At 33.3% G+C, this 17770-nt stretch overlaps 1 protein-coding gene across 1 annotated transcript in view; it reads right to left on the reverse strand.

Moving 5' to 3' along the window:
* LOC136829342 (Ca(2+)/calmodulin-responsive adenylate cyclase-like) overlaps positions 1 to 17770 on the reverse strand; it is a 272221-nt gene that overhangs the window by 126207 nt on the left and 128244 nt on the right. Inside the window, 1 exon segment of the mRNA XM_067087752.1 lies at positions 9053 to 9238. Coding sequence (XP_066943853.1) covers positions 9053 to 9238 — 186 coding nt within the window.

Below are 17770 nucleotides of genomic sequence, written 5' to 3' on the forward strand. Positions count from 1 at the left end.
ACATTAAGAAGTAATGCAACTGCAGGTTTACATCAATATTGTCAGTCTTTCTTGATACCTGTGGTCATCATTCCACTGCTGACCAAATGGCTTTAAAATACTTACCACTACAGGCTGAAGCAGCTAAATGCAACACCCTCTTGCTTGCAGATATCCCTTTAGTAACTGAAACATATTCTTCTACTTATGTCGAGGGGCTTTCCTCATTTCCCTCTGTATTCATGCTGAACATAACTTTATGGATATACAATAAATCTTTCACTTCCATTTGACTTAACATTCTCTTGGCCCTGGTCCACTATGAGTTACAAAACATTTTTCTATTAATAAATATCCATATGAAAACAAAGTGTTTTTATGTAATAACAGATCAGTATATAAACTCCAAACTGCCAGCATTTCTTTTCTCTTTCAAAACAAGTACACTGGTCACAGTTTCATAGACACACACTACATCATAACAAACCTGTTTTCATTGACCATCATTTTAATCATGTACTTTTACAATAGTCACCAAACAGTAAATAGAGAAACATAAACATTCTGAAAACCTTTACTAATATTCTATAACCGTTACATCTGCCACAAAAAAAGACAATTTTGCAAAAACATACAGTATAAGTAAAGAATGTTTACTGTATATGTAAACTATATACATCATCAATGATGTGGTAATTAGTTAGAAATCTTACCCTAATGACAAATGAAAAATAAAAAATCATTGCTACAAAAGAAGCAAAAGCAACAATAACCATGGCAGAAATTAAAACAAACTCTAAAAACCAAGAGTGTTATCAGTGAGCTAAATGACAGTTCCTCCATATATAAATGTAAACACAAGAAATGTTTTTGACAACATAAGAGGGAATTAAATAAGAAAACATGAATTACAACACTAACAGATCGAAAGAATATATGAAAAGAGAACTTAAAATACTTTTCTTCAAATAAAAATACATACATAAAGAGTCAAACAAAGTACTGAGATTCAAATAAAAATACATACATAAAGTCAAACAAATTATTGAGAAACTTCTTGCAGGCTATTATGAAGAGCAACTCAAAACTTCTTGCCTTTATCTGCTGCTTTCTTTACTGAAAAAAGTATACCACTATGGGAACCTTTTTCCACTGTCACCTCTGTTCATACACCCACGACAATACATATCGTACAAATACCTTTACCAATTTTCAAAGTCACCCTTTTATATAAGGGAATGTGTCCAGTTACCTCTCTTGAGAGTGCATATTAATAAGACTACAGTAGGGATAATGCAACAGTATGTCATTTACCTACATAATGACTAGCATATACTGTATAAGTTGTTTCCAGGTTAACTGTCTATAATAGTGAGAAAACAGGAATATGATAGTAAATCTGCTAAACCAATATCAAAATAATTGATGGATAGGTAAAACAAGCTTAAAATTTACAGAAGAAATGTATTCTTTAGATGGCACATAAAGTCAGAAGTAAGTTAAGCCAAAAATTTTCATGGTAATTTGCATTTTTATACAACCCTTTTAAGCCCCCAAATAGCCTTATGCATGTGACAGATTGGTTCCAAATTTCTTTTTGCAAGCACAAATTTACTCAAGATACATAACCCCATACAAATCTCACCTAGCACAATACAGTACCCTTATTTTAACGATATTCAAATATGAAAGTTTCCATTTTAATTACAAATAGAAGGGCGCCATCAGACATCATTATTCAAATAAAATAAGGTATATACTTACTGTACTTGCATAAAAAAAATAACTCTTTCTTAAAAAAAAACAATAATACTGTACTGTAATTATACTGGTTACTCATCACTGTCTATGTTCTGCTTTTGAAAAACTGGTGATTTAAACAAACATGATAATGAGATTACAATTTCGACATGTGAGGTAAAGTGAAATGAAAGAAGTAAACATTGTGATGAACAATGCTACACTGTTAATCTTCTGACAATACATTAAAAGGGTTGTCTGCTTCGAGTGAGTTTGAAATGTTCAATTGTGAAGAAACTCATGAAATTGAAGGAATATCTTTTGGTATGACAGAAGCAGAACATGGAGTTTTTTTCAGGGTATCAGACATAGTCATGCCAAAAGAGATTTTTAAATTCCATCCCAGGATTAAAATCTATGACTTTGTCCTCAAGGACATGTGTGGCCTTGAAAATATTGTTAAAGTTTTCTAAAAATCACGCTGCTTTTAATTATGCTTTTTCCTTTATTTTCATAGTCTGTTGTTGATTTTATAAATCCTCAATGTTCTTCACTTGCTAAAACATCTTACAACCTACAAAATGTTATTCCCTTCTTCATCTATACTTACAAATCACTCCCTTCTGACTTTCTTACTAACCAAATAACTTCCTTTAATTTCTTTGTCAAACCCTAGGATACCCACCACTCTCTCATAATTTCACACATTACAACTTTTCTTCATACACTAGTTGTTTCTCGCTTCAACCATCCACTTCATATTTTATGAATGCTAAAACCCCATGTATTCTGTTATTTCATGATTTGGGTCAACATCAATTGCTTTCTGGATTCATTCAAACATCTAGCACGCATATAAACCCTTCACATTCTGGATTATACCCTGGTAAAGATAACCTGTACTTAATATCATTGTTCCCAAACATTTGAAAGATTCAGTCTCTAATCCTGTCCACAACTCAAGCTATTTTATACATACATACATACATACATACATACATACATTACATACATACATACATACATACATACATACATACATATACATATATATATATAATATATATATATATATATATATATATATATATATATATATATATATATATATATATATATATATATATATATATATATATATATATATACATATATATATATATATATATATATATATATATATATATATAGGCAGTCCCTTTTTATATATAGGCAGCTCTCTTTTAATTTTATTCATGAGAATGGAAAAATTTGAATTGCAAGTAATTACTATGCTTAAGCTTGTTTTGTCTGTAATTTGATACTTGGTGTACCACCTTTGACCAGACACTGTGACATTAACAAAGATAAGCTTGTAATTCATAAAAACACATCAAAATTTTTCAAGTACTGTATCACACAAGACACTATAGACTGTGCGTGTGCAGCATGGTGTCATTTCAAAAAATAAGTACTAGAAATAGTGCTGTCCCTTTTATATCTAGGCACTGCATAAAAATTTTAAATGCAATTTTTTCTGAAAAACCAGCTTGCATTTGTACAGATATGTTTATGCTTGTGTTGAATTTTTATGTGATGTTAATACCATCACTGATTAAATTTCATTATGCATCAGACTGAGTATGTTTTTGTTTTCAGTATAAACATCTTTCCTAGTCCACTATTTAAAGTTTGCAGAAAAAATAGTACTAGTTTTAGTAAATGTAATATTTCTATGATATATGATTTTTTCTTACAAACTCAATTTCATAAATAGCCTTGTTCTAAGTGAAATAGACTCAGATACATCAACTTGACAGATTTGAAAGAAGAAACCTCACTATACATGTGCCAGCCAATTCCACTGAGTTGCAAGGCAACACTTTTCCCAATCTTCTGTGCTATCCTCTATCTGAAGTAATAGGGAGGAAGGCACTGGAAATTAAGATTAATGGGTCTATATAAAAAAGTTTTTTGCTGTACAGAAATAATTTTATATTATTACAACCTAATTATTCAAGTACCCTGAATTGTAATTAGGGAGGACAAACCAAATGACCCCTTGAATAGATAGGCAGCCATAGCTACAGGAAGTCCAGTTCCCCAAAGAAAGACAGTGAAGTAGGCTAGAAACCTGTAATTCACAGTTGCTTTCACACGTAATGGTCATGCAACGAGAGAAACAATCCAGATGGCACATTCATCAAGCACAAGAGGTGTAAAGACTCATACTCTAGGAAACATGCACCTCTGTGTGTGCCAGATTATGAGGATAAAGCTATGAAACAAATGAGAAAGAATGACTCAAATCCCTCTCAACTGAAAATACAGGGGCTACCTCAACAATAGCTCCCTGGAAATACACCAACATAAAGCAGTGTTCTGGTAGTTCCAAGAACTTGCTTCAAGTGTTTGATCCTAGAGGGTAAAAGGTTCTTTTGAGAAACACCCATTTACAGCCATGAAATGACTTGCCACAGTCAATAAGATACAGAATTCTTAGAAATAAAATGATTCTGATGACTCAAATGCAGAAACAGACAGAAAGGAAAAGGACTCTCACAGGACATTGAAGACCATTCTTAGGAGAAGATGAAGGCAAGGTAAGGATTGCAAAGAAACAGAAGAGTGAGTCATCTTTGTTAGATGAATGAAACTTCATTACAAACTCCAGGGTAGATGAGGGACTCATCAAGAAACAGTATCTAGAATTAAGAAACTTCACCAGAGAGGGCATGGACCTAGCTAACACCTTTGAGGCAGCCAGGGAAAAAATATCTATGTGTGAGGTGTCTACCAAAGGCTTATAATGGAGCATGATAAGGTTGCACGGCTATAATGGGGCCTGATAAGGTTGCTCAGCAATAAAGTCCTAAACTTGGAGGTTTAAATGATGCTAGAGGGATAAAGCACCAAAAATCATGAGAGGTCAGAAATACTCCCATTTCTCCTCAAGTCTAGCCCATCCTGAGAAAGACTGAAAATGTAATTAAAGTGGAACAATAACTTTCAATAGCAAAGAGAGCACACTTCTTGCTAACCCTCTCATATATGAAGATGTCAGCTATAACAGGAATAAATGCCTTGTGGAGAAAAGAGCCACATTTGTCACACAAAGCCCAACTCTAGACAATTTCTCTTGTTAAGTGCAGTGACAGAGGGTCTGCAAGGGGTGACGAGAGTTTCCACAGAGCCTCTGAAAAGCCACTCTCTCTGAGATTACGCTTGCTAATCATTAAGCATGATGGAATAGCAACTCTAGGTAGCGGAAGTGGTGCTGCTTCAGAAGGCACCTCAATTAGGGAACAGACCTGAAATGATCTACAAACTCAGCGGTACAGTACCCAATCCTGCTCTGGCCAAAAGGGGAGGAATGATTGTCATCCAGGTGTTTGCTGACATTCAAAACATCATCAGGGCTTGTCTCAGCAGTTAAAACTGTGGAAATGAGTAAATGTCAAACCATTCACAAAGCTGGACCATGGCATCTACTGTCCAATCTGCTAGGTCTGGTTGTGGAAACCAGTACAGTATACATATGTGTAGGCTGAGGTTCAATGAAAGGGGAAACAGATCCAGCAAGAGACTCCCACCACACTTACCTCTGAGCTTTGAACACAATTGTGTAAGAGGACCACTTCAACAAAAGAATGTGATAGCCTTACTGAAGGTTCACAAAGATACTGAAAACACCTTGTATAAACTGAGGCACAGTGGAAACTTCATGCCTTTCTGCTCAAGCAAAGATCTCTACAGCCAGACAAACAAATAGACTCGGACCATATTCTGCTTTGGTTCTTCAGATAAGCGATGGCAGTAGTGTTGTCAGCAATGACCCTAGCACAGCAACCTGACACACATTCACAAATGCTTGAAAGTCTAAGAAGACCACTTGAAGCTCTACGTCGTTAATGTGTTTGTGGCTCTTTTCCCTAGACTAAACCCCATTCACGCCTTTATGATTAAAGTGTCTGGAAATGCCATGAGTTCAAGACCTGATGGCACCAATGGCATTCCCTTCAGCAGATTCTTACAGTTCTGCCACCATTGAATACTTGACCTCAGGAATGAAATGGCACCTTGGAACTACAAGACTGGGAAATGGAAAATCAATGATGTGGCAAATACATGCAGACATGTAAAAACTGTTGGAGATGGTGCATATGATCTGCGTCGCAAGGCGAGCAGACTAGGATAATGAGGTTGATGAAGAAGCTGATGACCATGTATTTCATCTTCCTAGAAGCAGATGAGGAATCAAGAGCAGTCAACTACACTGTAGAAGTCAACTGCACAGGAAAGTAAAGTGCTCAGAAGCAGTCAAGTACATTGGAGCAAATGAAAAAGTATAAGCAAATAAGCAGAAACTCCAAAAGCAGACATGGAGGCAGCACTGGCTCTGGCAGTAAGGCTGCAGGTAGCACAGCAAAGTCATTTAGGAACCAATTGCAGCAGGGAACTAGCCCAGGAGCACAAATGAAACCTCTATCTTATGCACTGCCAAGAAATCACCAGCAGAGTACATGAAATCTCAAAAGAAGGCACTGCGAAAGCATCTACAGAAGAAAACCAAATGGGAGGATTGAGGGTCGATGCTTTGTGAGTGGCGCTAGACTGGCAGATCCCTTTCGAGGGCGAGCAGGAACATATCAGGAGAGAGAAACATCTGTTGGAGAGACCATTCCTCAGGAGAGTAGACCACAGCAGTCAAGACTGGAGGAGGCTTATACCACTTATGTTGATCACCCTTGAAACTAGGAGGCATGTCAGAAAAGGAAGCCTTGTCAGAAGACTTCTGAGACATAAAAGCATCTTTGCCTGCTCAAGTACACTGACGCTTGACAAATACAATAACTGCTCAAAGGCAATCACAAGGGGAATAATAATAAAATTACAATTACATGAAACATGTAAAACAAATAATGAGTTCACTCAACACTAAGCCATCAAATTACAGCTGAGAGAGCACAAAGAACCGAAGACAACCATTTTCTGTGGCACAGGAAAAAGGAGAAACATTTAATTAGTGGACAAACCACTCAAGATAAAAATTAGTCCCAGGATAAAAGTTAAGTTACACAGCCATCTACATTTGGCAAAGATCACCCAGAACTAGAAATGCATACCTAAAAAAAAATACACTACTAAAACTAGAGAATTACTGAAAATTACTAAACTTATATGAAATTACTGAAAAATACTGCAAGATCACTGAACATAGGAAAAGGGGACAACTTACAGTAACTTAGAGGCAATGCATCAGTAATAGGCCATAATGTAAAAAGTAAGTACCTCACTTAACTATATAGCATCATGCTAAAGTGAATAATGAACCAAAGTTAATGAATGATAGAAAAATGATTATCTATGAATGGCACAGATCAAAAACATCAAGAAACACCATGACAGTTCTAGGAACTTTGGCAGCCCAACCCAACACTATGATGACATACAGAAGAATATGAAACCTTCCTGTGCATTCCAGTGTAATTAACTGGCACATGTGCAGTAGGATTTCTTTCAAATCTCTCAAACTGGTGTTTCTGGGTCCATTTCAAGCAAAATAAGTTAAAAGTGACTGATGAATTCATAATTCGTACACAAAAAAATTATCCTACGACACTGACACATTCTCTGAGGGAAATACAGCAAGACGTACAGTATACTTATATTAGTACAATATAAGTATACCATGTATGGAATTATAAGTCTTGGCTGAGTCCAGATTTCATCATAAAAATTAAAGGAAGCATGAAAAGAGCTTTGGGATCAGTCAAAGGAAACAAGAACTATTGTGAACGCATTTTTCTCTCTCTCTCTCTCTCTCTCTCTCTCTCTCTCTCTCTCTCTCTCTCTCTCCTTTGAGGTTCCACAAATAAAAAAAAATATTCACTACTTCATTATGACTGATTCCATAAACAAATACAAAAGAAACAAATATTAATGCCAATAACTATTCCACAAATTTTAAAGTATCTTACCATAAAAGTAATGAAATTATTCATTTACTAAAATTTGCAGTTAAAATCTATATCCTTTATGCATTATGTTCCAGGATTATACAAACATATGTATCTACAGTAATGTTACAAGTACATACACACACACACACACACACACACATGCTATACATACTATAGGCAAACACAAATACTGTATGGTACATGGCTGTAAACAACTCATTTACTCATCAAATACTGTACACTAAAACCTCTTTCACTCCCATATCATAATGGTATTTCCACTTAAAAGCCTTTCACTATAAGATCAGTGATATATAAAAGGTCATGAAACTAATTTAATTCAAGTACAAAAAGTATATATTATGTAGAAAAAGTACACACACAAACACATACCATATATATATATATATATATATATATATATATATATATATATATATATATATATATATATATATATATATATATATATACACGTGTGTGCACACTTGCACTCAAAAACATATTGCATACTATGACCTGGTCCAAAGTCCTGGCATATATACAGTACATCATTTGCGGCCTAAATTTTTGGTGCTTTTGAGTTTTTGTTTCTCTTAATTATTTTATTATGAATTTTGTTATCTTCTGTTTGCCTTAAGTGAAATTAAATGCTTTTATTCTTTACTTTTCATATAGTTATCCTTTTTCTACATAGAACATACTAACTTTATTTAAATTAGTTGCTTGACCTCTATAATTTCCTGTGATCTGTGTTTTCTTATCTGGTGTTGTATACATACAGCATATACATACATACACACACACACACACACATATATATATATATATATTCTAAATTTAGTCTTTTTACAATCTCAAAATAACTGAAAGACATATATTAATATTCTTCTACCCATTTCTTTTTTCAACTGTACTTGACCTTCATTATATTCAAAACCATCACCCCAAAAACCTACCTCTCAGTTTCATATTGTATGTCAAAAAATAATCACCACATGCTGAGCACTTTTTATAATTTTCCCTTTCTTCACTAGATGTGACTGCCAAGTTAACAATACCTGGCAGAGACCAGGTTCCAAGTAAGATAATGTCCCAGTGCATAAGAAATATGCTTATAAGAAACAGTCTGAGCTAATGCAAATGACGTGGCACAATGCGCTTATTTTGCCAAATTTTATACTGAAATCCTTGATGTTCATAGTTGAAAAAACTTTCAGTTTCCCTTATTCGTATCATAAACCCTGGATTAGAAATATGTAGTACAGAATCAATATCCAAAAATGAAAGATCTGAAAGGCAAGCAGCTAAAAAAAATTAACTTAATTTCATGCTATTCTCCAGTTTCTCTTGAGGAGTACTAATGAAAAAAGAGAAGTAAATCTACTAACCTTTTTAGTAATAGATGTTGACTTGTCTTGAGGGGGAATAGCCATATTGGAAAATGGCACCTCCATGGAGTACTTGATTGAATGAAGAAGCTGAACCACCACATTACTGACATTCTTGAAGGAAAGTTTTCTACGATGAGATGAGCCTAGGGCAGATCGGACCTGAAGAGTGTTGAATAGCAAGGGCTGCAGTTTTATTGGCAGAGGATCAAGTAGTCGAAGTATCCCAACATAAGGGTAAAGAGGTGATGGTGGTGATGCAGACCCCAATCACACATCGAGGCAGTGGAGATTGGTTCACGTGTTGGCCAAGTTGGTAGTTGTATTTGGGGGACAGGACAGTGTCGAGATGGAGAAGCCATAAAAGAAGAGGAGGAGCATGTAGGGAGTGGTAAAGTTATTTTACCATGACCACTTCCTACATTACTCTTCCTCTTCAATTTGGCCCACCATCACCACAGAAAGTAGACAGAAGCTCTCAAACCAGTACCAGATTACTTCTACAATAAGAACTAAATGTTAGTTATCGGATTCAGAAAAATAAAACCATATAATTGAAGACTAGAATCTGAAATAACAAACCAGTACCACTATTACTTCTACAATAAGAACTAAATGAGGCTCTGTCAACGCTTCATTCAGTGAAAAATAAAACCATATAACTGAAGACTAGAATCTGAAATAACGTTTGTTGAAAATTTTTTGTGCGTTAAACATTCTGGAGTGCATATGGGCTGCCTAGCTATCAAATCAATTATATATAAAAACTGTAAGAAGACTTCTAATAAGGTAATTTAACTCTGAACTTATTTAATTGTAATGTGTGTAGTGTTTGTATAAAAAGACAAGGTTGGAGTAGTGACTGGTGGTCAGTTTTCATATATTCGATAATATTAGCGAAACCGAGGTGTATATACTGATATATATATATATATATATATATATATATATATATATATATATATATATATATATATATATATATATATATATATATATATATATATAAAATTTTAACAAGTTTATGACATCAAGCTAGTCATTCACTTATTTGGTTCTTTTTCATTATCTTTCATTCAAAAAATATTTTTAAAGAAAAATTTAAGTTATCTAGTTATATAATCAAGTTTCAAGATTGATCTCCTTCCTTTTCAAAGTTGCCTATCAGCACCATAACAATTCCAGGTGAATTAAAAATTTCATATATCTGAAAATCAGGCATCTCAGATGAAAAAACAATCTGCATCAACAAATATTTCCTCTATCACCACTTTCAGAGCATCTCTCTGATTTACAGAAAGTTATTATTAGCAGCAAATTAATGTTTTTCTTTTATTTTGTAAGTTAACAAGAGTTGTGTTCTATGCACTTATATTTAATTTCTTCATTGACTCAGATATATACGTCTACACATTACAAATAATCGACTGTAATATCAAAGAATAGTATTACCAAATCAGCTACAAATCTTTACTGGGTCTTTCAAAAGAAAGGAATATCTTTTTAAAAAGTGAATGTACTTGATCCTTTAATTCTGAAGACTGAAATAAGGACAGAATCAGTTTTGGCTATCATCAACAGTTTAAAAGAAATATATATTGAATCTGGATGGCCACTATAAAACCCATGTAACAAGAATAATGAGTTACTGTATTATAATAATAAATTGTTTGCCCAGACCTCTGAAAAATCTTATGATGCTCTAGATTACCAGGAGTTCCTCTTCCTCAATAGGAAATACCAACACACTGATTTCTTACAGAATGACTAAAACAGATAAAATGGAAACTTTATTTCCACATCAATATTTACTGAAAATCATCACTGCTTTTTAGCCACCAACCCTTGGCTCAACATCACTGAAGCACTAAATTTTTACTCTTTATCAGATTATCAGATAAGCCTTAACCAATACACTACAAATGAGCCACTGAGGGTCAGGAAAAAAATATAACTTTTATTTTATATTCAAGGAAGCTACTCCTTTAATGTATTAATGTAAATGGATGAGTAGCACATATACCCAAACACAGCACTGACCTGACAAGCAGAGAGATAAGCATGGACATCAGATTAGCTATATGAGTAATTTCCCAGCTAATCCATAATCTGACATTAACTCCCCACTATATCTTTCATTTCCTCTAGATTTGATTTCAACTTGAACTAGAGTGCATATCACAACCAAATCATTTGTTCACTGTCATTTCTATTACAAAACTAATAACCCCACTAGTTGACAAAGTTAACAATACTGAAAGTTAAATGAAACTGTTAAGAATTGGAAAAATGCATCCTTAATTTATCATCATCTCAAGGTTGCCTCAACAAATCACTCCCTGATAACAAGTATGACGCATCCTTAAAAAACACTCACAATTTTCAGTTACATCGAATTTTTTTCAGACATTCTTTACTACTGCAAAAGACAGAAGCTGCCACCAACTACTAACGCTGCTGACTGCATCATTTACCATATAAAAATGTTCCATAACAATTAGCTGTTACCTATACCTAGTGGAATTACTTGTGTTAATTTTCAACTTAATCCCACCCTTCTAACCTAATTACACTGATTATCTTCTCCTAATCTGCACCAGGGAGACATGCCTTATGAAGCAACTTTCATGAAAGGTGTTATCTTATGTCCAAGATAATACAAAGATCTCTGCTTTACATTTTCTAAATGATAAATATTGAAAAATTGCAACAAGACAGTAAATAAAACTTAAGATTACTCTGGTTTCTTTGACACAGCCAAAGATATGGAATTTTCAAGTTTGTAATTATTATCTATCTGATCTACCTGTTGTGGGACAATGTATGCCACAGTTCATATTGAGCCAATTTTTCAGAAAGATTGCCATAGCTACCACACAGGATTTCTTCTAAGTAGAAGTAATTTTATTATACATAATAAACCTTTTAATGATTTCCTTTGTTTAATAACAATACCTCGACTTTCATAACTGTACAAAAATGCTCTTAACAATGATAGCTATCATGTTTAGAAACAAATATATTCTTGAACAATTATTTTATAAACTTAGAAATACCATAATGCCTCAATAATGGAAAGCTACTTGTTTATCTATCCCCCTGGTATATAGTTTTCTAGAGTAAAAATTATTACTGTGTTTCTAACTTTCCTGTGTACTGCATATCATCTAGACCTAACTTCTCTTACTCAATAATGGAAAGCTACTTGTATATCTATCCCCCAGTATATAGTTTTTTTTAGAGTAAAAATTACTACTGTGTTTCTAAATTTTCTGTGTACTGCATATCATCTAGACCAAACTTCTCTGTGAACTGTATTCTGTCTTAAGTTATTGACTTTAAAAACCATAAAATACTTTAAATTTAGCAATCCTCAATTCTTACACCTAAAGTGTAGACAAGGTGGTGAGAGATGTTGAAAACTCACTGGGCCCCATTTACACTTTTCGGCATAATTCTAAATTATCTTGCCATCTATACTTGTTTCAACTGAAAATGCTAATGCTTAATTGCTCTGAAAAAGAGCACAAAAATTTCATATTACCTAAGCTTTCTCTCCTTTACAAGGAAATGATCTCTATAAATCCTCTGACTTCAATTATTTGACAATAACTGAATGACATACAGATTTTTTTTTGTTTCCAAAATATCTAGGGACTCAAGGTGCTTACCAATCTTTTATCTGATGAAAAATAAAAATACAAAAAATACAGACTCAGGAGGTTTTGGTATACTGATTGACATTGTACCATATGAATTTCATAAATTAGGAAGAGATCTAGTGAATCATTATATAACAAGAACTTTACAAAAAAAATTGTCTAGGTATTATATGAGGCCAAAGAGACACTGTTCATTGCAACTGTCATTTAAAGTTAAAGACTTCTTTAAAATGATTTTAAGGTTTTGAAGTAGATTTGAACCATTTAAACGTCAGAGGGGATTTTTATAAAACATATATGTATGCAGCACTGCCACAAACCATTCATCTAAAGAACACTGACTATACATTACATGCACTCTCCTTTCCCACATCACAGAGCCTCATGAATATTAAGAATGAGACATAACAAAACTACATTTCAGTCTACAATTCTTAGCATACGGCATACCAAAGATATCCCAAATTTACAAAACAATCACATACTGATCTTTTGAAAATAGTTTTTTGAGATAAATGAAGGCTGAGCCAAATAAGTATGAGAGTCAATTAAAGCAGCTTCAAGATAATAACATTTTCACATGTCATAACATGGTTTAATGTCAAGTGAATGAATACAGCATTGCACATGAATCCAGACTAGTAGAAATGTAACTACTACAGAACTAGATGACTTAAACCATGCTCTGCATTAATACTACACTAGCTTAGGTAAAATAAGAGTATAGTACAGTAAAAGACAGATATGTTTTGGGAAACTAACTACACTTCCTCTACTAAGCTACATAGCATAATGAATACGTGCTAAGCAATGTGTAACTCAATCTAAAGAATTTTGAAAGACCAGCTCCCATCCACATTGCGTAAAAATATAATCGCTGGGTTCAGAAAGTCTCATTCAGAAAATTCACAGTTTAATGCCAAACCATAATGCTTCAACTTCAATAGTGTGAATAAGTGTGATGAAGTGAACTTGCAATTGAATTAACTAAAAGGAGCTGATCTTTCAGAGCAATGGGATCAAGTCTGCAACAATCCCTGGAGGTTAAAGACAAAAGGAAAAAAAGTGTAAAAGATATCATAAGTGAATAAAATGACAGACAAAATAAAAATACAAACCAACAGGAACCAGCACAGCCACCAATCAGTAATTATGAAAAGGGTAAAAATGTGCCCAGCAAGCTTAAATGTTATCAAATAATCAAAAAACGAAATGTATTAGCATTCAAATTTCTGAAAATGAACAAAATGTGGAAAAAAAAAATAGCATAAAACAAGCATCTAACCACATCTACATAAACTGAAACATTTGCAGCCTGACTTAATGTTATTTCATATGAATTCTATATATGCACCATAAAATAACCAATATTTTCTAAAACTGTTATTAATATTTTATTATCATCAGTAAGTAATGAAAATATCTTGCCAAAAAAAAAATCTAACTATAAACTCTTAAAATAACTTTTGTTCTCTTGTTATTCTACAACCACTCAAACTGTTTTTTATTTATAACAGCAGTAGCTCGCAAATAGAGAGGGAATAGCATGACGACTAAGAATGAAACTGTTATTTCTCGAACATATCTTACTAAAATAATATAAATGACTTTATGATGCAATGTAAAATCTAAAATCTCACATTTAGATGATGGAGCAATCAAACTAAAAATAGTAAAGAAAATTCTGCCTTCAGCAAGGAAATCACATTGGTTTCAGGGATGATTTACCCTAGAGAAAATAGACTGACACACAGCCAACTTCAAATATCTAATGGTCCTCAGGTATTGTTCATTTTGGGGTTTTCAAACAATCATACTTAGGAAGAGCATCTGAGATCTCGACACTCTCCCTCAAGAAACTGGAGTACTTCAACAAAAATTCTCTAGAGATAACAATGTATTCAATCAAAGTACCATACATTGTAAAAAATGCCAAAAGTACAGGAATCTCTGTTTCATATAATTTGCCATCTGAAGTTTAGCCTTTTCACTGAGAAACACCCTTTTAATGACGATCATGGTTACTAAGGTTGCATGATCAGTTGTTCATCAAGTTATTAAACAAGAGTGTGACAATAAAGCAGCGATGAACTAACTGCAACATAACTGTTATCCTTGGCAAAGTACCTTTGCCAAACTAACTGGGTACTAAACAAAGATATAAATTAAGTTTTTATATATGTGTTCCTGTAGCACAATACGATCTAACAAATATCTTCAACTGGACCAAACAGATATGAAGTAAAAGATAGAAAGCAGTGCAGTATTGGAATATTGCAAAGAACCTCTAGTACCACCTAAAGTGTGCCAAACAGTACACACTAAGTTTTAACTCCCTACAATGAACTATGGAAGAATATTTTGTTGAATTATATCCAGCACAATGCCAGAAAATAAGTAGGCTTAAACAGTACACACTAAGTTTTAACTCCCTACAATGAACTGTGGAAGAATATTTTGTTGAATTACATCCAGCACAATGCCAGAAAATAAGTAGGCTCTTTGATCAATTGAAGAAGTCAGAAATCTAGTAGAATTCCTAACAATACCTGACAACTTGATTAATAAACACAAGTTAAATCAATCAATGTAGTCAGTATTAAAGTTACTACACAAAAAATTGCGGGAAAATAGCCAAAACACGTTTAAATCAATGTCAGACCTTATACCACATATCTAAAAATATTTCTAAATATATTATTGGTAAAATAACATCATGTTTTGGTGGGGAAAGTTTAATTAAGTACATGTATATGTGCAGGGCAAATGGTTAAGTTTTGACATGGACAAGAAAACAGAGGTCTCAGGCAAAAAGCTTCGTCTTGTTTTTCAGCAATTTTCTTAGAATGAATGAATCCAAAAGAAACCAATGCAATTTCCTTGCTGTCCAAAAAAAGAGGAAAAAAAAAACTTGTTTATGTTACCTCCAAGGATGGGAAAATTCTGTTTGGTGTTTGCACAAAAAAGGCATACATTCCAATACAGTTGATACGCAAGCTTTGGGTCAATGCTGTTAATTTATCAATACACAATACTGTAATAAAAGAATTTCATTCTCCAAAATTTGTGCCGATTCACATTATATAATTAAACTTTTTCTACCGATAAGGGAGAGATTTTCAAGTAATTTTAATTTTTATCCAGCAATTTAAGAATTTGGAGAAATAAACAACACAATGATACAAGTAATAATTATGTGCATACTTTAATCAGTCAAGTTAAAGCATTGATTACTCAGTAAAAATTACCTGACACTAAAAAAGTATTCACCTCAATAAATTACTCTTCTCACATAAATGTTCTCAAGCAACTGATCTGTTAAAATTACCTTAAAATGCATTACTGGCAAAAAATTCAAAGCAACATTGAATCACAAAGTGACATCACTTTACTTCCTTAATAAAAAAGCTTTTGAAGGCAACTGGTAATTAACACAGCACACTGGATAACTTGAAGCAGTTAAATACTAGTGTGCAATATAATAATAACAATTCATTCTTAGCTAACTTCCCAACACAGTACCTTGCTTCCTATATTACACCATGCAACTTAAAAGGGTATACACTGCACTGGCGTGGATCATCTGCTATACGTATATACAAAATTTTGTTGACATTCAACAGTACACAATATTCCTCCATAGATGAATGATTTAATCACTTAGGTGATTTTTGGTTAATGCAGAACAGCTAAGTGTTTTCTTTATGATTAGACTAAGGATACAAACCTATTCAGTAGTGTTTTAAACTTTTAGTTTCACGAAATATAAACAAATTCCTTGCTAAAACTGGTACTACAGTACTCAAAGGAAAATGCACTTGTGATTCAAAAAGTGTGATGAACATCAATCAAATGGGGAATAATACCTCTTTCCTTATTCCTGATAACTCTAATAGCTTTTAAGTCAAGTGTACTTATCTACCATATAAGGTATGACACAGAAGTGAACACCTGAAGCATAATATACTCAAAAACTTGGAGTAGACTTTTATGCCAAGCATACAGCTGGGGGAACATAGCAGTGGGAAAATAAAGCCTACTTTATGAATTCTGTCATCAAGATGCCTTTATGAATTCTGTTATCAAGATGCAAGTCTATTGCTCAAACTTATATGATAATTCCAAATTTTACATACTACTTAGCAAATCTTATTTTGAGGATAAAATAAGGCCTTTTTCTTCAGTCTAACTCTTGATATATTGCTAGCAATACAATGAAACTCATCATCAGTTACATTCCCTCTGACAATGAGGACAGTAGTCCTCATAAAGCTTAAAGATTTTCAGGGTGTCTTTGCACTAAAAATGGGGTCATATTTTACCTCGTTAAAGACTGTGACCATTCTTCGTATTATTCAGATAACTATCCTATATAGCTCTCAATGAAAAAGGTGAGAATATAGAAACAGTGCACATACATGAGGAATTACTATAGTATACATATAATTTATTTACTTATATAAAGTACTCATTTACTGCATGTTATTTGAGTCACAGCCATTACTGCTTGTTTTTCTACTGCCAACTTCTTTATCCTTAAAGGAATTAAATGTGGGGACTGTGATGAAATATCCATATTGTACTAACTTTTACAATAATTCTTTTCCCTATTCACTATTTATACTAAAAGCTGAGAGGGTATGGTGGATGCAAATGGCAAGGAAGGTAAAGATCTCGCGTACAACACCTGGCCTTAACTGCACATCTGCATATTTTTAGTATTTCCTTGGCTGCTTTCTATCTTAGGTGTGATATGTGCTCTGTATTGTTCTTTAATAAATGTTACAATTTCTTATCTCTCTCTCTCATAATTTTTAATTTACCTGATATCTTCTCTATGTTACAGTAAATTACACGAAATGCTGGTGATTGACATTAACACACCATTGTGTCTGAGATTTTTTCATTATTTTTTTTATTTTTCTACATTCCTTTTTCACTGATTCTATTCAAGTTTTTCTTTGTTCTTCTCCTTAAGGCAGGCACTGACACCAAAAGGCCCCATCATATTATATCTTATTATTTTAAGTTTATGGTTGAAAGGCTTTGCTTCATA

This window comes from Macrobrachium rosenbergii, chromosome 44 (genome assembly GCF_040412425.1).
Source record: "Macrobrachium rosenbergii isolate ZJJX-2024 chromosome 44, ASM4041242v1, whole genome shotgun sequence".
In the NCBI taxonomy this organism is placed as follows: Eukaryota; Metazoa; Arthropoda; class Malacostraca; order Decapoda; family Palaemonidae; genus Macrobrachium; species Macrobrachium rosenbergii.